Below are 23812 nucleotides of genomic sequence, written 5' to 3'. Positions count from 1 at the left end.
AAAGCTGACCCCCACCAGCCTCCCGCAAGCAGCGCCCCGCCCCCACCTGCAGGGGACCGCTAGCTTGCCAGGCTCCTCGGATCACGCCTTTTAGGGTCACCCGGGATGCTCCCTCCCCGGCCCCCAGCTCGGAGCTGCCCACCAGGGGTGGGGGTGGGGGGGGCTGGGGGCACGTTTTGAAAGGGACACTAACCTGCCCCGCCCCCACGCCACGGAGGCAGAAGCGCGGGGTTCGTCCCGGACCGGCCCTCCCCGCGCGCTCGGGGTGGAACCGGGCCGGGAAGCGAGGGCGCGCCGGACTCGCCGGGAAACCGAGGCCGGGGAGCACGCGGCCGGGGGACGGCGGGCGGCCCGCCCCGCGCCGCGCGCTCCCGGCGCCGCGCCCTCGCCCCGGCCGCGCCGGGGGCGCCCCGGGCGGCGGAGGCGGATGTGGGCGGGCGGCCGGGCGGGGCGGCGCGGGGCGGGGAGAGGGCGGGCCGGCGGCGGCGGCGGCGGCGGCGGCGGGACCGAGCGCGGCGGGCGGGCGGCCGGCCCAGCGCAGCCAGCGCAGCAGCGCAGCCGGAGGACGCGAGCCGGCGGCCGCCACGAGCTCCGGGCCCGGCGGCGCACGAGGCCCGCCCAGCAGCGCCCGCCCGCCGCCGCCTCCAGCCCGGCCCCGCCCGGCGCGCGCGCGGGGATGCCGAGCGGCGGGCGCCGGAGGCCCCGGCCCGGCTAGGCCCGCGCTCGGCCCGGACGCGGCGCCCGGTGAGTCCCCCCGCCCCCCGCCCCGCGCGCGCGCCGCCCGCCGCCGGGGCCCGGATTTCCTCCCGCGGCCCGGCGCTTTGTTCCCGGCCGGCGGGGCCCGGGGCGCGGGCCGCGCGCGGCCGGGGTGGAGGAGCGGAGCAGGAAGTGGCCGAGCGCGGCCTGGGCGGGGAGGGCGCGGGCCCGGCCGGCGGCGGCGGCGGCGGCGGCGGCGGGGGTGCGGGCCGCGGCCCCGGCCTCCCTCATGACCTTGGGGAAGCGGCCGGGGCCGGGGCCGGGGCCGGCGCGCGGGGAGGGGAGGCGAGGCCGGCCGGCCGGCCGCGGTGCCCAGGAGGTCCTCAGGGGCCGCTCGGAAAGGCTCGCTCCAGCCCTCGTTCAAGTTTGTGGGTGGGCCTTGGGAAGGAGACCTCGTTTGCCCCGAGACGAAAAGTTGTACGCGATGGCGAGGTGCCCGGGCCGGCCCTCCTGGGCCCCGCAACTGCTTTCTGACCTGGGTGGGCTTTGGAGGTGCTGCCCACCCTCCCTGGCCGGGGCCCCGGTGGGAGCCTGGGGCTGGGCCCCCAGATTGGGGGAAGGTGGGGTAGCTGGTGAAGTGGTCGGTGAGCAGGCCGGGTTCCTGAGGACCGACTTGGTGGGCAGGTCACCACAGGGCCCCGCAGCCCGGCTCCCCGCTAGCCTTGACTGCTCTGAGCCCCTGGCCCGAGTGCAGGGCGGGGTGCACCCGTGGGGCTTGGTTCTGCCTCCCCCAACTGAACGTGCAGTTCATAGACCGGTGTTTGGAGAGAGAGTGAGGGGGCCCTTTAAGAGCACGGCAATGTTTTGGTTAGTTGTGACTTAAATAATACCAGCAGTGACACACTTTTACGGTAAAGGCGCTCACGGCCCGGTGGGAAACAGCCCTGCACCCGGAGACAGCCCAGGCGCCTGCTTGGTGTGTACGTTTCCGTGCAGATGCACAGCCCCTGTGTGTGCACAGATATATTTTTACACACGGGGCTCGACAGCTGTCTGACTCTGTCAGCAGCAGGCCCTGATTAGGCCAGGGTGGGGGCGGGGGACATCCAGAGGTCTTTGGGTCCAGCCCTCTGCCTCCAGGCCACACCCACTTGTGTCACCAGAGGGGTCCCCGCCCCCCCCCCCCCCCCCCACCATCAGGAGTGCTGTGCAGGGGCTCAGAACCCTGTCCTTGGGGGTATCTTCAGTCTTGCTTCCTGTCGCTGCCGGTGCCCTGTTGCGCACGTTGGGCACCGTGTGTCTTCCCTGGCCTGGCATTAGACGCAGGCAGGGGGGTCTTCCAGTTCTTCTAAATTTAGCCTGAGACTGTCAGTGCCAGGCAACCTTCTCTGGGTCCCAGTCCCCTGCCTCAGGAGGCCAGTAAGGTCGAGGGAGAATGTCTATGCAGCTGTAGGTGAACCCATGCTGGGCTCCATTCCAGAGGTCCTCAGGGGTCTTCCTGGCCTGGGGGTCCCAGAGAGGAGTGTCTCTGGGCCTGCCCTCTGGAGGGCTAGCCCAGGACTGCTCATGGGAAGACTGCTCTTTCCCAGGATGCTCAGATTGATGTGTGAGCTGGGTTTTGAGGGATGCCTAGGAGCTCGTCCAGCCGGGAGTGATGGGGATGGTCGCTCCGGTTCAGTGGCCGAAGTATGTCCAAGAGAAGGCTGCTGGTGGCCACTGCGGGCGCCAGGGCCTCTGCGTTTGTGCAGGCACCCCCGTCTGTTACCTCCTGAATGCTGTAATTATGGGTCTGTAACCACCCTGGACTGGGTGCTTCTCACAGACAGGACCCATCTGAACCTCTCTTTGTCCCCAGCGCCGAGCCTGGCAAAACCAGGGATGCCTAGTACATGTTGGCCGAATGAATGAACCAGATTCAGACCAGCAGGGGTGCTGTGGTTTAGGAGGGCCTGGGGTTTCTTGAGGGGAGGTTTTTCTTATGTCGCCTCGGAGGGCTCTGGGTTCTCATTTGCGCCAGCCGCCTGGTCTCCTGGCCCTACTTTCTTCACACTTGAATTTCTTTTCTCTCCTAGGCTGGGGCAAGAAGGAGGAGCCCGGGGGGCCCTATGGGTGGGAACAGGGGCGCCCTCGCCAGGGGCTTGGGGAGGCCAAGCAGCTTAGAGCAGAGCAGTCAGAGGGCCTGCCTGGAGGAGGCGGCCTCTGCTGTGTTGGCAGCTTAGGGAGGCTGGAATATGCCAGGAGTGCCTTTTGGGGGCCGGGGTGAGGCCGGGGCATCAAGCTCCGAGGGCCTGGGCTCAGGTACCAGGGGGATTGCAGCCCAGGCGGAGGGGAGGCCCGGCCCCAGGGGACTGGGCGCCTGTCTGGTGTCGTGGCAGAACCATGCGCCGGGGGGGTGGGGGGGGGATGCGGCAGTGGCTCAGAAGGCCATGACGGGGGGCAGGCCACATGGGAGGGTGGGCCCCGACTGGGACCCTAGGTGCGGCGGGCTCCCTGGCCTCACTGTGGGGTTGGAGGAGTGGGCCCGGGCCGGACACAACCTCACACACTTCCCTTTGACTCTTCCAGAGGCTGGGTGCACTGGCTGGGCTCGGGGAGACCCTGCTGAGAGGGGACGGTGAGCGGCGCCCCGGCTGGCCCGGCCCTACCGGATCAGGGCACCATGAACGACGTGGCCATCGTGAAGGAGGGTTGGCTGCACAAGAGAGGTCAGTGCCCTCGGGGGCTGGGCCTGGGGCAGGGGTCCCTCGGGTGGCGTGGAGCCCGTGTGGGCCGGCCAGCACGGTGGCTGCCTGGCTGGGTCCCTCAGGCGGGAGAGGCACCGCCGCCTCCCTCCCTGCTTTCCTGGAAGGCAGTGAGGACACTGGGGCCCGTCCAAGGCCTGGCTCGCTGGCGGCCCGGGGCGCTGCCCGAGGGCTCCTGAGGGCAGGGCAGTGTTACTTGGCCTGGCCCAGTGCCCGCCTCAGGCCTGGGCTGTGGGGTGGGGTGGGGGTGGGGGATGGGGGGCTCCGCACCAACCAGGGGCCCGGCCCCGGTGTGTTTGGGCTGGACCTGTGAGCCGTCCGAGCCCAGCGCCCGTCCAGCCTCTGCTGTCCGCGTGCTCAGGGCCCTGCGCCCAGGGAGGGGCTTGGCGGGTCCCGGTGTGACGGGACGTGTGGCCTTGGCCCCTCGCCCCGCAGCCCCCTGCCCGGCAGCCCTCTGTGACTCGGGGGTGGGGCGTGGGGCGTGGACAGGCTTCATGTTTAGGTGTCCCCCGGGGAGTCACTCCCTCCTGCCCCAGGGCGGGGATTAGCAGCCGCCCCCTTCCTCTTCCTCTAGACTTGTTCCCTCCCAAGGCTTTGGTGATCCCCGCTAGCTGGTTAGCCTCCCCTCACGGGTGCCCTCCGGCCGATGGCGTGAGGGTTCCCCCTCCCCACCCCAGGATCCCACAGGCTGTTGGCAGGGGGAGCCTCGGTCACGGGGAGCAGACGGGGAGGTATGCTAAGGCGCCCGGCCGCAGGCTGGGTTTCGTGGGACGCGCGGGAGCCCCCAGGAGAGCAGGCTGGGAAGCAGTGGGGTCTGGAGCAGCAGAGAAGGGGGTCAGGGGCCGCGGAGGGGCTCGAAGCACAGGGTCCAGGATGTGGTCAGCCGTGTGCTGTCAGGGCTGGCTTCGGTGGCTGCGGGGAGGACGGCACCCTGGGCCTCGAGACGGAGGCGAGGAGGCCCCCGGGCCCCGTGGTCCGTGGGGAGCCCTTCCGCCTGGCTTCTCCCAAGAACCCCCCGCACGCGCCTGCCTTCTCCGTCCCCGCCCCCAGTGCTCACCTGCTGCCATCCCCGGCCTGCTCCCTGTGTCCTGTGCCTGGAGCCCCGTCACCAGGCCGGGCTCCGTCTGCCTCACCTGACAGCCCCGTCCTTCACCCTTCACCGGCCCCGGGCCTTTCTGTCCTCCGCGCCTGGCCGCAGCACGGGAACACGGTCCCCTACCTGAACCAGCAGCGAACAGTTGTTGACTGACTGTTAGGTTAAGATGCTCCTGGCCCTGTTGCTGGGACGTCCCCCAGCCGGGCTGGAGCAGGGGCGCCTCTCTGACCCCTGGGTGAATTTCAGGTTGCCCCTCAGGGCACGTGCCTTCTGAAGGGGCAGGAGGCTGCGGTATCGGGCCGGGGTGGGGGGGGGGGGGTGGCCGTCCAGAAGGCTGGGTTTGGATCTGACCCGGCTGCTTTGTCGCTGTGTCCCTCTCCAAGGGCAGATCTGTTGAGCTCTTCGGCCCTCGGTTTCTCACGTATGTGACGGGAACGGTGGCAGGGAACGGCCTGGTGGACTCTAGGGGGCCCCCAGTCTGGGCACAGCCAGCCTCAGCAGCCTCACTGGGAGAGAGGGTCCGTGCTCCCTCCGGGAGGTGGGCATCCTGCTGTGGGGAGTGACCTCTGGGCTGTTTCCTGGGTGTCCTCATACTGTGTACTCTGGGCAGAGAAGCCACAGAGGACAGTGGGGAGTCCAGCCTGCGTGGGGATGCCCGGGTTTGAGTTCCAGCCCTGCACTGACCTGTTCTGGGGTCCAGGCGAGCCCTCCAGGCCTCAGGGTCCCAGTGTGTCCAGTGGGGAGCCCGTCCCCGGGAGACTGAGCTCAAGCTGCTGACGGCTCAGAGGGTGGCTGGGAGGCAGGCTGGGCCGGCAGGGATGGTGGGCAGACGGGCGGCCCCAGAAACGGGTGGCTTCCCGACCGAGAGCTGGACATCTGGACGTGCGGACAGCCCGAGAGATAAGCAGACACCCCAGCTCTAGGTGGAGCCCCCAAGCAGTGGGCAGCTGAGCCCACGAGCCCCCAGCGCTGATGGCTGGAGCTGGGCTCAGCACTGCTCAAAAACTTGTGCACTCTCTTGATTCTTAAAGGCTGACGGTTTTTGAAAACGAGGCCTGCTCCAGGATGTAGGTCTGGCTGAGCTTGGCCTGTGGCCTCTGGTTTTGTCTTCAGACCGCTCTGTGCTGAGGCCACGGCCTGTCTGTGCAGCTGTTTTGGGACATCCCTGCCCGGTGGCCTCACTCTTGGAGCCCAAGCTGTGGGCTCTGTCTACCCGGCCAGGCTTGTGGTTGTTTTCCTGGGTGTCCCTGACCCACAGGCAGGCCAGCTGGACCAGGAGAGGGGAGGAAGGCAGTGAGGAGCTGGGCCACGGAGGCAGGAGGGGGCTCTGGGCCGGGGTGGGCGGCCCTGGGGACCCTTCTGCTCACGCAGGCCGGCTCCTGGCCAGGAGGGTCTGGCCCAGAAGCGTGCTCGGCAGTCCTCAGCGGAGCACAGCCTGGCCCCCGGGGGTGGAGGGGTGGGATGAGGAGAGCCGGCCCTGAGGTCTGCGAGCACATGTGCCCAGCGCACGGGGTGCGGTCGTGTCTCCCTGCCCTCTCGCCCCCAGGGATGGTGCCGGCCGGGGCCCCGAGTTCGCGGAGCTTAGCAGGTCTGGTCCCTGCCCGTCTCCCGCCCTGCTGTGCCCCAGCCCTGAGCCCTTTCCCAGCAGGGATCCGGCCCTGTTTCCAGGCCGAGGTGGTCCGAGGCGTCCTGGTGGAGGTGGGCTCCTGGGCCGGTGGTTTCTCCCACCTCCTCTCCCTCGGTGGCAACTAGGTCCTGTCTCCCACCGTGGCCATGGCCGTTCCCCGTGTCTCACGTGTGGCTCTGATGAGGAGACCATGGTTTCCCCTTGCTGACACAGTCCCCTAGCCCATCGCTGGTCCTGGGGTGCCCCTGGGGGGCTCCCCTTTGAAGGAGGCAGCGGCTTTGCTAGGCAGACACCAGGGGACCGGCCTGTGGGCCTGCTGAACGCACTTCTGAGCGCAGACCTCAGGTTTCCTGTGAAGGCCCCGTACTGTTGCCTGCGCACGGGTGCCACCAGGGCAAGGGGCTCAGCAGGACCGCCAACGGTGGGTGTCGCTCCCCTTACCCTGTGCCTCGGGCTAGAGGGCAGGGCTGCCCTGGGCCTCCTGGGCCTCAGTTTCCCTGGCCGTCAGGTGAAGGGCGGCCCCAGTTCCTGTACAGGTCACACCGATGTGGCTATGGCTTCCGTCCCAGCAGCCCCTTGGTCCGCGAGGCCGACCGCGCAATGCCTTGTGTCTGTGAGGGTCTGGAACTGCCCCTGGGACAGGTCAGGGCAGGGTGGCCGGGCCTGGGGGCGAGGGCAGGTGCCTAGGAGGGAGGGCCCCGAGGTGTGCTCCAGGGCCGCTGGGCCTGGCGTGTGGCCGTGGCCGTGGCCGCCATCGGTGGGGCTGTTTCCTGTTTTGTGAGCGTGTTGGGTTCTCCCTGTAGAACAAACAGCAGAAGAGGAAGCTGGGGCGATGCGTGGGGGGTGAGGGGTCACTGCCCTCCTGGCCCTGGGTCCCTTGGCCCTTGCTGGTGGCCCCAGCGGATGGCTGTCCCATGGTGAGCCAGGCGCCGGGCAGGGGCGGAGGACGTGGGAGTCACGAGCCAGGGAGGGGTGAGGGGCCACAGGGTAGGCTCTGCTCCCTCCAGCCGGCCCTGGGTAGCACGTTGTGCAGGGGAGAGGGTCCCGAACCCCCTGCTCAGACCCCCACCGGCCAGTGGCTCTCCGCAGAGGCCAGGCTCGGTTGCATCAGGCCGGGTTCCTAGAAGTGCTGTGGGCTGGCGCGGGGTGGGAGCTGGCCCGGCCACCGCTGGCGTCCCTCCTGCCCAGGCACACCCAGCCGGGCTCGGGGCCAGCGCCCTCCCCGCGGGCCCTCCTGTAACTGGAGCCTGTGGCTGTGGCTCCGTGCCTGCTCCCCAGGGCCACCCCACGGTGGGCACATGCCCACTGTTCCTGCCCACTCGACGTGCCCGGTCCCTGCTTGGCGGCCCCCCGGGCAGGCCCCCCAGCCAGATCTGGCCCCGGACAGGCCGGCAGAGGTTCCTGGGGTTCCAGGCTGGGGTGGGCCGGTCGGGTGAGCCACGGGCCAGACCCGGGAGCCCTGCCTGGCCGAGCCCTCGCCTCCTCTCTCCTGCCTTCAGGTGTGTTTCTTTAACCATAAGAAATACTAGACCCGTATTTCGGGGGTGTTGCAGTCGACGGCCGGGTTTGGGAGGGGTTCCTTCTGATAACCCCCGGTGCTTGACCTAGATCTCCGGGCTCTGGATTCGGGTCCACAGATCCCCAGGTGGGCCCCAAGACCGCAGGCCTCTCTCCCCAGGCCTGCGACCCAAGGTGCCAGCAGATAGGAGTGAAGCTGGTGGACTGATGGGTGGGGGGCTGCCCCCTGGACCGTCCAGCCCCCTGGGATGCTTGTTCGTGGAGGCGGGGCTGTGGCTGCCCCCTCACCCTCACCCAACCAGGTCTCTGAAGCCCAGCCTCCCCGAACCCCACTGTGGTGAGGCCAGGCGCACGTCGGACGGAGCGGGCAGGTGAGGCAGGTGACCAGCCGCCGGCTCGTGGAGGGAGACTGAGAATAGGCGGTGGGGAGGCCCACGCAGCCCCAGGCTGGAGCCGGGAGTGAGCAGGGCCATGGCAGATGGCGCCTGGGCAGTGGGGCTGTGGCCTTATCTGGGGGCGCTGAATAAGCACCCAGGGGTCTCTGGGCCAGGGTCTCTGGGCTGCCTGGGACAGGAGACCAGAAGCGAGACAGTGGGTGTGGGCAGGGGGCCCCCGGACCAGGGCAGGGGTCGTGGGGACTAAGCCACGTGGAGACGTCCCAGGGGGAGCTGGGACGTGTGGCGGGCAAGCTGGGACTAAGGGGCGGCCCCTCTGGCCTGCGTGGGGGTGGGTGCTCGGTGCCCAAGGAGGAGGTGGGGTTTGCAAGGACGATGACGTCTGGGCTGAGATGGTCGGCAGGCGGCTGCACCTGGGGTGGGGTGGGATGTGCTGGTCGGTGAGGGGCGCCGTCCCGGGCGCTGTATTGACGCGGCAGGCAGGGCCCGAGCAGCCCCCGGCACCGTCCCCCGTGTTCTGCGTCGACCTGTGTGCACTGGGCCGTGACTTTGGGACCTGCCTGCTTGATGGCAGAACCAGAGACCTGTGGGGAGGTCGGCAGGTGTCATGCAGCGAGCCTAGCCTGGGCCGCAGGACCGGGGTCTCCGTTCACTGTCTGTGACCTTCCTCGGGCCTCGGGTGCCCTGGGAGCTAGCGGGCACATCACTCCCTGCCCTCCCTGCCTGCCAGGTGGGCCTTCTGGGAGGGCTGGGTGGGATCGTGGGGGAGGGCCCGGCGAGGCTCAGGGGCCATGGGGGGGGGGGGGGAGTGTCTGCCCTCCACGTGTCACCCCTCTGCTGGGCGGGGGGCGGATGCCTCCTCTCATTCAGCCGTGCCCCTGGCCGGACCCCGTGAATGCTGGGCAAGGCTCAGTCTCAGGAAGCAGGTCGGTGCCCCGCGGCCCCGCCTGAGCGAGGGTGTGACACTGCCCGGCCCTGGCGCTCCTTCCTGGGGGCTCCCGGACCCTCAGGGTCAGCCTGTGGCCTAGCATCCTGCTGGTGGGACAGGGACGCGGGGACCGCAGCTTGTGCACAGGCAGAGGCCTGGCAGGCCGGCCCCCCCCCCGCCCCCCCCGCCCCCCCCGCCAGATGACCCACGCCGGGTGCCCGCCCGCTCCCTGCCCCCTTCCCGGTGGGCGGCGACGGATGGGCTGCCGTCAGCAGGGCTGTTTGCTCACTGTGCTGGAGAAGGTAAATGGACGCCCGGCAGCTGTCGGCCTGCGATGGATGTGCTGGCGGCAGGGGACCGCACGGTCGCCGCTGTCAGCTGGCGCCCGCTCCCCGGGCCTGCTGGGGCTCGCTTTGCTGTGGAGAAGCAGCCCGGTGCCGCCTGGCGCCCTGCCAGCCGCCGCCGCCCCCGCAGCAAAGTGTTTATCCGGCAGTTTCCCCGAGAACCGGAGGCTTGGAGGGAAGGTTCGCGGGGCTCGGGCGTGGTGGCTGAGCGGGCCGGGGCCTGGCAGCATGGTGGGGCAGGGGAGCTCTGGGGCGCCAGGCCCGGGCTGCGCCGTGACTCCCCGCGTGCCCACAGCGTGGGTCCCAGCCCCCAGGTCCGCTGCCTGGGGCGCCCCGATCGTGACGTGGCTCAGGACCCACGGCTGGGAAGCACGGAGGGGACAGGCCCTCAGCCTCTACCCACCTCGTCTCCAGCTCCTGGCGGTATGGCCCCGGTGGGGTGACTTGGGCTACAGGAGGTCAGGATCTTCCGGCATCTTCCTGGAGATGAGCCGGCCCCAAGATGAGCAGGGCTATTAGAAGGGCCCTCCTAGTGGAGGACGCACGGGGACAACCACGGCGGCCGGTGCCAGGAGCTGAGGGTCCCTTAGAGGCGCAGGAGGAGGTGGGGGAGCCTGGCTGAGACTGCGTGTCCCCCTCCCCCCACCACCCCAGCCAGGACGCCTAGGGCCCTCCCTGGGGGTGGACCGGCCGCGAGTGAAGGGCTGGGGGGAGCATGAGTCCCCTTCTCTGGTGGCAGGCGGGGCGGGGTCTCTGAGGGCCAGTGTGGGTCTCTCCCCCACCCCAGCCCAGAGCTGGGCTTCTGAGAGAACCCTGCCCGTCCCACCTGCCTCCCAATTTTGCCATGGCTCCTGTTTCCTGGCTGCAGGGGTGGGGGCCCTCATGGCCAGGCTGCCCAGCTGTGCGGAGGGACCCTGAGGCTGGCCCCCGGGACTGTGAGGACGCCCCACGTGGGCCTTGGTCACGTGTCTGCCTGCAGTGGGGTGGGTGGGTGGGGAGCCCCTCCGGGACACCCGGGCTGTGGCCGTGAGTGGCGGGGACCAGCGGTGCGCCGCACGGCTTCCCGGAGGTCACCCTGGCTGTGGGCAGGCATTTGTCCCCGGGGCAGTGGTGGGGACCCCCATTTAGGGAGCAGTGACCTGAAGGGCAGACTCAGGCCTCCCTGTTCGTCACCCGCCCGTGTCTGTGCCTGGAGTGAAGGCTCCTAGGTTCCCACCGCCAGCAGCAGCCGGCGAGTGTCTGTCCCCACCCCAGCCCCCGTGGCCCTAGTCCTGTGGCTGAGGACGGGGGTGGCTGTGTTCCCCCTTCGTTACATCCTGTGTCACCCCAGCCTCCTCGGGAGTGAGCAGGGCTCCGGCCCCCCATCCGCCTGGGCCGGTCGTCTGGCCCGAATCCTGTGTGGGCTGAACTCACCCGGATGCAGGCCACAGCCCAGGACGAAGTCAGCACTGCCTCGGCCCCCAGGTGACCGCCTGGCTGCACGCGGCCGGGCAGAGAAGGGTCCGTGTGCCTCAGAGCCTTGGCCCCAGCCTCCCCTGCCTCCCCAAGGGCTCTGTGGGCAGGGCTGCCCAGGCGAGGGGCCAAGCGAAGCCGCCTTCCCTGGCCCTCCCGTCCCACCCGTGTGTCCTGTGGCTCTAGGGCTCAGCCACGTGGGGTGCGGCAGGGGAGCAGCTGGGGGCCGACCGTGGCCCCCCCCCTTCAGCGCCCTGGGTCAGGGGGCTGCTGGAGGGTCCGGTGGAACCACTGCCTGTTGTCCTGGGCCCCCGCCCAGGGCTCATGCAGACTGGGGGCCTGTCCCTCAGCCTCTTCCCCGCCAGGGCCGCTCCCTTGCCGCCCCCCCCCACCCCCCCGCCCCGCGCCCCAGTGCTGGATTGTAGAACCTTCCTGGGCCCGGAGTGGACCAGGTGCAGGGTCAGGTGGCCGGGGTGAGTCCCGGTGGCACCCCCTGTTCCGGGAATCCTGCGGCCCGGTGGGGAAACTGAGGCCCAGCCTGGCGTGTGGGCGCTGCCGAGCAGGTGTGCACGTGCCGACCGCGTGCACAGGGTGCGGGGCCGGGCGCGGTGGGGGCCGGCAGCAGTCGGTGAATCAAGATGGATTTTCGGGGCTGCGCGGGCGAGGCGCTCATCACTCTCCCCGCTCAGTTAGCGTCCCGGGGAGCGGCAGCTGGCGGGATGAGTGACACTCCATCAGGGGCCGACAGCTCCAGCCTGGCGCGCAGGCGGGTGGGAGCGAGCGGCCCGGGACGGCGCGGGTGGGGGGCTGCGCACAGCCCCCGGCGCCCCGTCTGCTCGTGCCCACCCGCTGCCCCGGCGGGAGGCCCGGCGGAGCCGCGTGGGCGGGCGGGGTCCCCGGCGGCCGGTGGGTCGGACGCAGCGGGTCCGAAGGGGGCCGACCCCAGCCTTCCACGGCCCCAGGCGGGGGCTCCGCAGAACCGGATGCGGTTGGGGCAGAGGGCGGGCCGCTGGCCCTCACGGGGGTCCTCGCCCTGACGGTGGGGGCGGGCCTGGAGGTGACACCCCCCCCCCGCCCCCCCTCCCCGTCGTGTGCAGCGGAGTGAGGGCTGGGTCACACCCGGAGGCCCCCAGGCCTGCGGAGGCGGCTGGGCAGCGGGGATGGGGGAGGAGCACACTGGGAGCTGCCGGGTCCTGGGTGGGGCCTTTGCCCGTCCCCCTCCCCTGGGGCCCAGAGCTTGGGGACCCCAGCCCCCCCCCCCCACCTGCTGCCTAGTGGCCCTTCTGACAAAGCCATTGTCTAATTAGTAAGTTTTCTATCGTCGTTCAAACTCCTTGCTCGGCAAAATGTAAATGAAACGCTCTTTTTTCTGGGTGTCAGAATGAAAAATGACAGTCGCTAGAATGGCACAGAGGACATCTGCTTTGGCTCTTAAGTGCGGTTGCCTGCTTATGGCTGATGTGGCAAAGCTTGGGGGGAAACTTCCCCGAGCACCTGGGTGGCCCACGGGTGGGACGCGGTCGAGGGTGGCGGGTCTCAGCCTGCGGACCGCACGGACGCCTCCTGGGTCCGGCTTCCCCGTGGTGCCCAAGACTGTGCTCTGGGCCCCTGGGCAGGGCACGTGGTCACGTGGGCGGTGAGGGGCTGCGGGGGGCCGTGCTGCATAAGGGCCCTTGGTCCCACTTGCTGTCCCCTGAATGCTGGGTGCCAGGCTCCTTCCCGTGGGCCAGGGAGGGGCCGGCTCTGGCGGGCGGTCCACTTGCCGTTGTGATGGCAGGAACAGCGTGGCCGACACCTGGCGGGACCGAGCGGGTGGGGGGAGCTCTTAGCCCTGAAGCGCTGGTGGGTGGCTGTAGCTGTGTGTGCTGGGGACCTCCTGGCCTGGCGGCGCCTCCTCCAGAAAGGCCCCCCGGATCGGGCCGGCCTCTCGTTAGCTGTGCCCCTTCCCCCACGTCCAGGTCCCCTTTCCGACATGGGGGCCGGCTCTCGGTCATGTCCCCGAGTCACGGCGTCCCGGGTGCACCTGTTCTGGCACAACCAGCTGCGAGCCTGCCACAGGGACGGGGCTCCGGGGGGGCCTGGGGACGGGGCCCGGAGGCCTCGGCCCTCACCGAGCACACGTCCGCAGGGGAATACATCAAGACCTGGCGGCCCCGGTACTTCCTCCTCAAGAACGACGGCACCTTCATCGGCTACAAGGAGCGGCCACAGGACGTGGAGCAGAGAGAGTCCCCGCTCAACAACTTCTCTGTGGCGCGTGAGTGTGCCCGCGGCCACCCTGGGGTGGAACCGGGGAGGGCGGGACAGTGCCCAGCAGCCCCCAGGCTCGGGTCCCCTGGGCCTCTGCGTTTGGGGCCAGCAGCTGCCAGGGGCCAGGCTGGGCGGTGCTGGCTTTGCATCACCTTGGGAACTGGTTAGTGGATGCCTCCGGCTGCCGGGAGGTCTTCGTGCGGCGGCCCAAGGCTGGAGACCCCAGACCTGTTTGGGGCACTCTGGCTCTGGGGGACAGAGCCCCGCCCGGGACAGCCGGCTGGCGCTCACCAGGGTCTCTCCACAAAGCCTCTGGGTGGGGACCCTTAGCTTCCGGGAGCCTCTGTCACCCCTAGAAAGAGCCCTCAGAGGCCTGGGCCCCGCAGTGGTTTCCTTCCACCCTCAGCAGGGGTGGGGCCGGCAGGCACAGCACAGCCGGCCGCGGCGTCTGGCAGAGCTGGACGAACTGGGACCTCTTCGAACCGTGTGGCCGCGGCCTCATCCCGCACCTGTGAGGGGGAGACCCGGGCCTGGAGAGGGGCTGCTGAGCCAGGCCGGCCTTCCTGTGGGGTCTCTGTTTCCACCCTGGAACGTGGCTCTGCCTTGGGGCCAACCCAGGACCCAGGCCGGGTGGGGGGCTGGGAAATGAGGGATGGGCTCATCAACCGGCCGACCTCCTGGGTTCCTCTTGGGACGCCATCAGGGGTACTGAGTGCAGTGCCCACCGAGGGGTCTGCCCCCCTCCCCCGGGCTTCTTCATACACCCCGTCTCTGGCCGGCTCTGTCTTCATTCAGCCTGGGAGCCTGGGGCTGCCCCACGTCGCCTGGTGCAGGTTCCGGTCTGGGGTCTCAGGAGGAGGAAGCACAGGCTGATGGGGAGGGACTCGTGGCTTCCGTGCCTGTGGGTATGGCGGCGGGGAGGGGGTGTCCTGGCACCTTGGCTGTCCTGCCCACCTTCCGGGGTGCCCGGCCCTGTGCTGCAGGGACAAGGGGCATGGCCAGCACACCCCACCCCCAGGGCGTGTCGCTGCCTTTCCGTCCTCCAGCCTGGGGGTCTCCCAGGGGGGCTTTACCACGACCTGGGTCCGGTGAGTCCCGCCTCTCCATCCTCAGGCTCCACAAAGCGGCTGTGAGAGTAGGAGCCCTGGGGTGAAGGGAGACCAGGGAGGCAGGCGCCGCTGTCCCCTGCGGCCTGGTGGCCATGCAGGGGACCTTACTGCAGTGCCTCTGGGCTGCCCCCAGCGCCTCCTTGTTTGGGGCCAGGTGGGGCTTCAGGAAGGAGGCCTGGCTGGGGTGGGGCCGGGTGCCACCGTGCTGGCAGGGGCATGAGGGGCCCCAAGGAATGTTCTGTACAGGCGGAGCGTGGGGGGATTGAGGGGGACTCTGCAGAGGCGCACGGGAGGTGGGCACCCTCCAGAGGGCTGCCTGAGCAGAGCGGGAGGTACTGCGGCCTTGAAACCGGGCCGCGGTCCAGCTGGAGCGCCAGCCAAGGAGCAGAGCCGCACGGGACAGGGGCTCATCCTTGGGGAGGGGTTCCGGGGCTGGGGAGACCGGTGGTCTCCGAGGGGCGAGTGGGGGGGGTGGGCGTCAGCACCGAGGAGACCGCCACAGGATTTTCCAGCCCCCACCCCTGTGTCAACACAGGCCACCGTCCCCACGAGGCTGGCCCCAAGCCCCTCCTGGCACCCGGCCCTGGTTCACCTCTTGCTTACACTCTGCTGAGCCCAACCAGGGGCCCTCGAGGCCGCCGGGGCACAGGCACCGGCATGTCGGAAGCCCCTTCACGGGCCCCGAAACCCGTCTCCACTCCCACAGACGGAGCTGGCATGGCCTGGGATTTCTGAGCACCCCCTACTGGTTCCCACCCCTCTGGGGGCTTGGTGCATCCCCACAGCCCCTCTGCTCCCGGTGTGCGCGTGCCCCAGGTGTAGGTCTGGGTGCTCCCGGTGTGTGGGTGCTCCCGGTGTGCGTCCGGGATCCCTCCGGGGGGTGGTGGTGGGGTGTCGCCACTGTCGGGTGGCTGGGTACGGTCCGAGCAGCCTCCAGGGAGGGTCATCCGCCGGGACAGGCGGCCCCTGAAGGGTGAGTGGGCACCGGCCTCTGCCCTGGGGTTGGCCCCGCTTGGAGGGGCAGGGGGCCGGCAGTCACGGCTGGGAAATGGCGGGAGGTTCCTGCTCCGAGGCCAGCTGCCTGCCCTCCCGGGGACATACTCCCCACCCTCTGTCCAGTCGAGTGGTGTCCTGGCGCACCACACGGGCTCGGCGACCAAACGGCCAGGGGAGACGGCCGGGGGCTGAGGAGACCCAGCCTCAGCCCGCCCCGCAGGGGCGCGTCTCCCGGCGGGAGCGCGGCGTCTGGGCTGGGACAGGGGTCCCGGCTCCGTTTTGCGGTCGGGGAAGCCAGAGCATGGAGCGGGGATGGGACGGGACTTCCCAGGACCCGGTGCGGGGGGGGGGGGGGGGGGGGGGGGGGGCAGGGGGGCTGTGTGGGGCGGGGTTGTGCAGAGGGACACTCACGTGCCAGCCCCGCCCCCAGAGTGTCAGCTGATGAAGACGGAGCGGCCCAGGCCCAACACCTTCATCATCCGCTGCCTGCAGTGGACCACGGTCATCGAGCGTACCTTCCACGTGGAGACCCCTGAGGAGCGGTGCGGGACGGACACGCGGGGGCGGGGGGGGCCCCTGGTGGGGTGGATGCGCCAGCCTGCGGGGGGCCAGGCCTCGGTGTCCCCCAGCATCTGGGCCTGGAGCACGGGGCCTCACCCGGCCGCCCTGCAGGGAGGAGTGGACCACCGCCATCCAGACGGTGGCCGACGGGCTCAAGAGGCAGGAGGAGGAGATGATGGACTTCAGGTCGGGCTCGCCCAGCGACAACTCGGGGGCCGAGGAGATGGAGGTGTCCCTGGCCAAGCCCAAGCACCGCGTGGTGAGGCACCCCCCCCCCCCCCACGGGCAGCACGGCGGGGGGCGGTGAGGGGCAGGGACGCAGGACCCCCGGAGGGCCGGGCCCCCGTGCGGCCCCTGACCCCGGGCACCGGCCCGCCGCCCCGCAGACCATGAACGAGTTTGAGTACCTGAAGCTGCTGGGGAAAGGCACGTTCGGGAAGGTGATCCTGGTGAAGGAGAAGGCCACGGGTCGCTACTACGCCATGAAGATCCTCAAGAAGGAGGTCATCGTGGCCAAGGTAGGGCACAGGGCCGGGTGGCCTGGGGGCGGGCGGCGGGCGGGCGGCTCACCTGGCCCTGTCTTCCAGGATGAGGTGGCCCACACGCTCACAGAGAACCGCGTTCTCCAGAACTCTCGGCACCCTTTCCTGACGGTGAGCCCCGGAGGCGCGAGCTGTCTGCGTGGAGTCCCCCGCCCCCGGCCTGAGGGACCCTCGCACCTTTCTCCCCACAGACCCCGGGCTTCTGTGCTTCAGGATTCAGGCCCGTGGGGGCGGGGGGGAGGTGCTGTTTGCTGCCCCTGCTGTGCACAACAGGGTGGGTGACCCTGTCTTCCCTCTGCTCTGCCTGAGGCCCCGGGAGGCCCCAACCCCCCCCCCCCCCCCCCCCCCCCCCCCCCGCCGCATGCTGACACTCCTGCACACAACCTTCTAGCTGTTCCCCTTTGAGGCTCCGGTCAGGAGGGTCTCTGTCCCCGGGGAGGTTCTTGGCCCAGGAAGGGTGTATGGAAGCTCTTAGAGAGCATCGAGAATGAACTAGAAGTTGTTTCCTGGCCGAGCCACCCAGGAAGGTGTGGGCGAGCTGGTCAGCAGTGCAGTGGACGGACAGGCTGCCGTTCGCCTGGGGGGTCGGGACCGGGCCAGGCACCACTCGGGCTCTTCTGGGGACCCCCCCAGGCCCGGTCACCCTCCGCCCAGCACGGCGTCCCCAGCCCAGGCGCTGCCTGACCCAAAGCGGCGGCAAAGCAGAGAAGCCCCTTCCCTCCAGTTCGTGCTCCTTCAAACGTTTCCTTGTGAGGCGTGACCGGCCGGCCCCTGTGGGGGTCTTACCTCGTCTCGCTCGCCGCTCTTCCTCTTCCCCAGGCTTTGTGCACTGCCCTCCCCCTACTCTGCATGCCCCTTGTCACAGGTGACGGAACTCAGGCCACGCACACTGGCTCCCCTCCTGCGGGCTCCCCACGGGATAGGGCTTGGGACCTGGAGAGTTGGGGACAGTGGCCTCGTGGCACAAGGTCTGGAGCTGGTCTCCTGGCCTGTGTTTCCTGTGAACGGGGCTCATCCCTGGCCGCCGGGTGAGACCCAGGGTCTGTCCCTCGTGGGGAAGACTTGGTCCTCCAGGCCTTTCCTTTTAAAGCAAGGCAGGAGGGGCGCCTGGGTGGCTCAGTTTGGCGTCTGACTTTGGCTCAGGTCATGATATCATGGTTTGTGGGTTCGAGCCCTACATAGGGCTCTGTGCTGATGGCTCGGAGCCTGGAGCCTGTTTCGGCTTCTGTGTCTCCCTCTCTCTGCCCCTCCCCTGCTCATGCTCTGTCTCTCTCTGTCTCAAAAATAAATTAAAAAGCATTAAAAAAATTAAAAAAAAAATAAGCAAGGCAGGAAGGGGGTGCCAGGGTGGTGGGGAGGAGCCTCTCCACCACCGTCCTGCTTCCCATGTTCGTGGCCTGGAGCCCCACGGCCCTGTAGGGAGGCCTCCACATGTGCACCGGAACCTGCTGGCCCCTACCCTGCCCGAGATCCGACCCGGAGCCCGCGCCTTCTTCAAGCACGGCTGGTGGGCGTCAGGGGTCCCGCAGGGCCACGGTACCAGCTCTGCCTTCCCCGTAGGCCCTGAAGTACTCCTTCCAGACCCACGACCGTCTCTGCTTCGTCATGGAGTATGCCAACGGGGGCGAGGTAGGCCGGCCTTCCGTGAGCCTTGGGCCACCTTCCCCGGCACAGGGACGGTGCCCTGCCTCCCCCCAGTCCCAGCACCCCCCCCCACCCCCCTCCGTGTGTCGGGGTCTTGCCCCGTGGACGGTGCCCCCCGCCCCCGGCCCCGAGCACTGCGGTCTCGCTCTGGGACCCTGACTGCGGCCCTCGTCCCCCAGCTCTTCTTCCACTTGTCCCGGGAGCGGGTCTTCCCCGAGGACCGTGCGCGCTTCTACGGCGCCGAGATCGTGTCCGCCCTGGACTACCTGCACTCCGAGAAGAACGTGGTCTACCGTGACCTCAAGGTGGGTGGGTGTGAGCAGGCGGGGCCGCGGTGGGGGCAGGGCTGGCGCTGACCCGGAGGCCGCCCCGCAGCTGGAGAACCTCATGCTGGACAAGGACGGGCACATCAAGATCACCGACTTCGGCCTGTGCAAGGAGGGCATCAAGGACGGTGCCACCATGAAGACCTTCTGTGGGACGCCCGAGTACCTGGCCCCCGAGGTGCGCACCCGCCGCGCCCGCCCCCCGCGCCCCGGTGACCCAGGACCCCTGGGCGGCCCGTGACCCTGTGCCCTGCGCCCCCCAGGTGCTGGAGGACAACGACTACGGCCGCGCGGTCGACTGGTGGGGGCTGGGCGTGGTCATGTACGAGATGCTGTGCGGCCGCCTGCCCTTCTACAACCAGGACCACGAGAAGCTCTTCGAGCTCATCCTCATGGAGGAGCTCCGCTTCCCGCGCACGCTCAGCCCCGAGGCCAAGTCCCTGCTGTCGGGGCTGCTCAAGAAGGACCCTAAGCAGAGGTGAGCCCCCGGCCCCGGGCCGGCAGGGTGCCGGCGAGCCGCCCCATCCCCCTGCTTCCCCTAGGAGCAGCTGGGCGCCCCCCGGGCCACGTGGCTGACCTGCAGCGTCCTCCACCGGGGCTGGCCGGGGCCGGACGGGCACCTGCGCCCGGACCGCGCAGCCTCCACACGTGCTCAGGAAGACCCCACCCGGTGTGCTGCACCTCCCTCTTCCTCCGGCCCCACCGCCCCGGGGCTGCGCCAGTCAGCTGGCACTGTCCCCCCAGCCCACCCCCGGGATCGAGCTGTCCCCCTCACACGATCTCCCTGCTCCCTTGAGACCGTGCTGCCCCACCCCCCACCATCCCCCACCATCCCCCACCACCCGGGACCAGGCCGTCCCACTCGCTGTGCCCCCCCCCCCCACCCCACCCCTCCCAGGATCACGCCGACCCTCCTGTACTGTCCCCCGACCCCCAGGGACCCCAGTGTCCAGTACAGTCAGGTATCCCAGCCTCACCCAGCAGGAGGAGGGGCCCCGTGCCAGCGGGCAGCGTGAGGCACTGACCGGTCTCCTCCGCAGGCTGGGAGGGGGCGCCGAGGACGCCAAGGAGATCATGCAGCACCGCTTTTTCGCCAGCATCGTGTGGCAGGACGTGTACGAGAAGAAGGTGTGTGGGGGCCTGGCGCACGGCCCCCATCCCCGCGCCCCCTCCCCAGGCTCGCAGGGTCTGCGCCGCGGGATTTCCTCCTGAACGCTGTTCGGGTCCCCCTCCTGGCCCCCTGGAAGGAGCCGTGTGCACGGACTCCTGGAACACGGTGCCCCGTCAGGTGGGGGCACCGGGCCTTTTCCAGCCCCGCCGCTAAAGGCTGGCCTTTGCTCTCCCAGTGCCCCCAGTTATCTGACCTCAGACTCTCCTGCTGCAGGGAGAGCCCTACCCACCCTCTGAGCATGCAAACTGGGGGGAAACACAGGCCTGTGTGGCACATGGGAGGTCTCCCGGGAGCCAGGCAACTGCTTCCTGCACGCATCCCTCTGTCCCCCGCCCCCGGGGACTTGGGAGCACCGGGCCCTGGCCCAGGCCGGCGGGGTGGCCCGGCAGGCTCAAGAAGGCCATGCTAGGGCATGCTGGGCGCCCTGTCTCCGAACACACTTCCCGCTGGTTTCCATCGCACCCTCCCCTGTAGGCCCGTCACAGGCCACACGCCCTGCCTCGAGCAGGGACCCTGCTAGCTCATGAGGGCCAGCCCTGGTGTCCCGGGGGGGGGGTGGGTGCTGGCCTGCAGGGCCCTCCTCCCACATGCACACCCCCTACAGCTACCTGTGCGTCCTCTGTCGCGGGGGGGCCTCTGCAGCCTGACTCGGCCAGCTGCACCGTGGCCTGGAGTGCACGTGAGGCCAGCCAGGCCCCGCGCTCGGGTGGGAAGCCTGGAGGGCGAGGCCCCAGCAGGGACGTGCGCAGGAAGGCCTGGCCTCAACTCCTGGTGGGAAGTTGGGCAGGGAGGGTCCTGGGAGCCCTCTGGGTTCGGGGGCGGGTCAAGTTCACTTCGTGCCCCGGGGCACCTGGCTGGGGCTGGCACGGGCACATGGCGCTGCCTGGCTGCGCCCTGGGTTCCCTCCCAGGGCCGCGGTGGGCTCTTTGGACCACTGCGCGGGAATACTACCCGCTGGCCCAGGGGGCTCCAGGGATGGGGGGGGCCGGGATTGTCCCTCTATCAGGAACGATCAGAGTGGGGCCGCGGGCGGCCGGGCCCCATGGCCATGGTCAGGAAGGGGTGCGTGTGGCCCCTGGGGATGGGGCTCTGGGGCTGGGAGCCCACCGGTGTTCCATGGTGTCCTCGTTCACCCCCTTCCCGCGTCCGAAGAAAGCTACAAAAAGAGAAGAAAACCGGACTTGTCTCCTTCCACCTGGGGGTACTAGGGTCCCGCAGAACTGGTCACCTGCCGGGGCCTGCTGTGAACAGGGCCCGGCCTGCCCTTGTGGGGGAGGCAGGTCCGCAGGGCCCGGGCCACCGCCCTCCCCCGTGGCTCCTTGCCGCAGCCCCGTCCTCGGTCTCGCGCTGCCTGGAGACACGAAACCCTTCCTGGGGGCGGCCCCTGGGGGGCAGTGCAGAACGGGGTCTGTAACTTGCCTCCCCTCCCCTTGCCCCCCCCGCAGCTCAGTCCGCCCTTCAAGCCCCAGGTCACCTCAGAGACGGACACCAGGTATTTTGATGAGGAGTTCACGGCCCAGATGATCACCATCACGCCCCCCGACCAAGGTGAGGGATGCCCCACCCCCCGCCAACCCCCAAGTCTGTTTTCTCCCTTCTCTTCAAACCGAAGAAGTTAGCGGCTGCCCCTGGCAGAGAGGCCCACAGGGTTCACCGGACAGGTCCCTCTGGAGGGTGGCGATGGGGGCGGGAGGGCACCGTCCCTGTTCCTGGCATCAAGAGGGTCCTTTTCCCCAGCGCATGGTGGCCGCGATCCCGGCCCTGGGGTCTGAGCGTGCCGCCCACCCGCCCACAGGCGACAGCGTGGAGGGCGAGGACAGCGAGCGGAGGCCCCACTTCCCACAGTTCTCCTACTCCGCCAGCGGCACGGCCTGAGGAGGCCAGCAGCGGACTCCCGACGCCGGCTTCAGGGGACGGGGAGGAAGCCTCGCGGACAATCCGATCCCTAGTTCGTGTTGTGTCCGAGGGGAGCCGCCTCGGAGCGCGGTGGGAAGGCCTTCGTGCTGCGGGAGGGGCGGCCCGCCTGGGAGGGAAGGGGTCCTGCGGGTCTTTCTAATTTATTTCGTCTAGCTCTCCAGACGTGGCCTTGGCCTTCAGAACAATTAGACTCACGTAGGAAATGGTCGAGGACTTCTGCAGCCACGTGCAATTGGGGGCCCGGGAGGGCTCTGTCCCCGGCCCCTCCATCCCTCCAGCCAGCGGTCCCTGGCTGCCACCTGTCTCGGCCTAGCCCCCGGGACCCCAGAAGCGCCCGGCGGTGACGCGCTGGCCCGGTTCCCTCGGCGTCCTGGCGGGGAGCTGCTCTTGAGTGGGGCCGGGGTGGGGGCAGGGGCAGGGGCAGGGGCAGGGGCAGGCAGGGCTCAGCCGGAGGCTGAGAACGAGGTTGCGATCTGTTGCTGTGTAATACGCTATCACATGCATTTGGGGTTTTTTCATCTTAGTGACAAGAGAGCCCCTCCCTCCCGCCCTCTTTTCCCTCTGGGGCACCTCAACGGTGTCCCCAGGTAGCACTCTTCTGTCGAGAAGCTTCACTGTCCCGCCACACGCCCCACGCCCTCTGGAGGGGCCTTCAGCGCGCCCTCTGTGCCTCCGGGCCGGACTCCGCGCTGCACGGGGGCGCTTTTTACATTCAACTTTACTATTTTTACTATTATGAGACTTTCCCTCCAAATTCTTCAATAAACACTGCTTTTCAACTTTGTGGCTTGTTCTGGTGGGTGGCGGGCGGCAGAGCGTGTGGGCCGGCCCACGTGTGCGTGGGGAGCACCCAGCCTCCTCCCCGCCGCCCCCGCCCCGGCTCCCCCTCCCTGCGGGACCTCCGGGGCAGGGAATCCACATCCCCAGCCGCTTCACCCCCTCACAGCACACCTGGGATCCCCGGGTCGAGGGGCGCGGGCGGCCCCCGGTGGCCGCCAGCTCCCAGCCGAGGAGCCGGCTGCCTGGCAAGGAACGGAACAGGGCAGGGCTGCCGGGCGCCTGGGGTCCTCGGCCTCATCTCCCGTGGATTCAAGCCTGCGGGTGTGGCGGGGCCGCCGGGACACGTGTAGGTCCTGGTGCGTGGGCCTGGCGAAGGGGGAGAGAGCACCTCCCTGTCCGGAGTCCACGGTGACCCCGGCGGGGCGGCCGTCCCCTTCTGCCGGGGGCACGTCTGGAGCAGCCCCCAGTAATGCCTCACCACCTCCGTCTGCGCAGGCCGCGGGGCACAACGCAACGGCTTGTCTGGGGACCCACACACACACCAGACATCACGTCCTAAGCGGTAAGAGACATGCAGCTGGTGTGCGTATGGACACGTGCGTCAGACCAGAGCCCGGGGCGCTGCTGGTGGGGATGTACGAGGACGGGGCTGCTGAGAACAGCACGGCGGCTCAAGAGATCGGGCCCGGCAACCCCGCCTCCGGGTCCGTCCCCGAAAGGACCGAACACAGGTACTTTCACCCGTGTTCACTGCATCATGTGCAGTAGCCAGACCGTCACGGAACCCGAGTGTCCGTCTGTGGACACGGGGAAGCGAAGCGTGGTCTGTCCGTGCACAGGAGTATTACTCAGCCTTAAGGGCATCTTGGCTCCTGCCACAGCACGGACGGGCCTCGAGGACGTGTCGCCGAGCACAACAGCCCAGTCCCCGAAAGGACCCACACAGTGTGGCCACTCACACGAGGTCCCCAGAGGAGTCAGATTCACAGAGACAAAGTAGAAGGGGGTGCCCGGGGCTGCGGGCGGGGGGAGATTTACAGGACAGGTGGTGGTGAGGGCCCACAACAACGCGAGCGTATTTCCTACCACTGAACTGCACACTTAATGCTTAAGATGGTTAAATTTTACATAGATCTTAACACAAGGAGAAAACTCTCCGTCGTAGAAACCAGAAAATACAGGGACGCCCTTCTGTTCTCCTCAAACCCTGAGCCAGCGGTGCAGTGACCGCATGACCGCAGGTGACGGCCGTGGTGGGGAGCGCAGGAAGCGCCTGGAATCAGTACAGCGTGGTCATCAGGCGGGCCCGCCCTCCCCACGGGCGCTGTGGGTGCCTCTGGTCCCAGGAGGGGCTTCAAGGTCACGGGCACGGACATAGCATCCTGGGTGGGTGGGGCCGAGGGATGAACGGACATCCTGAACTTGCGGGGGCAGGGGGGAGAGTGGGGGACACGCGGGGACGGACACCTAGGACGGAGGGCAGGAGGCACGATGCCCTCTCGTGTCCCGTGTCCCCACAGCTGCTCTTGCCACTGCTGGGTGGCTGGCGAGGGACGGGATGGAAACCAGTGCCCCGTACCTCGATGGCCCACGTCCTGGCCACCGTGTGGAACGAGCTAAGTCGGCCGCAGGCCTGGCTGGCAGCGGCTGGCGACCTGGGGTCTGCCTCCACAGCCTGCCCTGCAGACTTGGGCGGGGCGGGGGGCGGGGGGGGCCTCC

At 69.3% G+C, this 23812-nt stretch overlaps 1 protein-coding gene across 1 annotated transcript; it reads left to right on the top strand.

Annotated features, from left to right (window-relative positions):
• Positions 1-465: 465 nt before the first annotated feature.
• Positions 466-22092, top strand: AKT1 (AKT serine/threonine kinase 1). Its single transcript, XM_078447782.2, has 14 exons — positions 466-744; positions 3262-3401; positions 12926-13054; positions 15583-15694; positions 15825-15972; positions 16100-16231; positions 16301-16366; positions 17816-17884; positions 18079-18204; positions 18275-18403; positions 18489-18703; positions 19266-19353; positions 20842-20944; positions 21192-22092. Exons 2-14 carry the CDS (start codon positions 3356-3358, stop codon positions 21269-21271), a joined length of 1443 nt encoding a protein of 480 aa, XP_078303908.1. The 5' UTR covers positions 466-744; positions 3262-3355; the 3' UTR covers positions 21272-22092.
• The last annotated feature ends 1720 nt before the right edge of the window (positions 22093-23812 follow it).

The sequence above is a fragment of the Panthera onca genome, chromosome B3 (genome assembly GCF_046562875.1).
Source record: "Panthera onca isolate mPanOnc1 chromosome B3, mPanOnc1 haplotype 2, whole genome shotgun sequence".
NCBI lineage: Eukaryota > Metazoa > Chordata > Mammalia > Carnivora > Felidae > Panthera > Panthera onca.
This window is presented reverse-complemented; position numbering and strand designations above follow the sequence as displayed.

Excerpts from the sequence above, each read along its gene's own strand:
- AKT1 (XM_078447782.2), top strand. The coding sequence starts at position 3,356 with ATGAACGACGTGGCCATCGTGAAGGAGGGTTGGCTGCACAAGAGAG. Across the intron at positions 15,695-15,824 it reads GTGGAGACCCCTGAGGAGCG|GGAGGAGTGGACCACCGCCA; the intron begins GTGCGGGACGGA and ends GCCGCCCTGCAG. Across the intron at positions 15,973-16,099 it reads CCAAGCCCAAGCACCGCGTG|ACCATGAACGAGTTTGAGTA; the intron begins GTGAGGCACCCC and ends GCCGCCCCGCAG.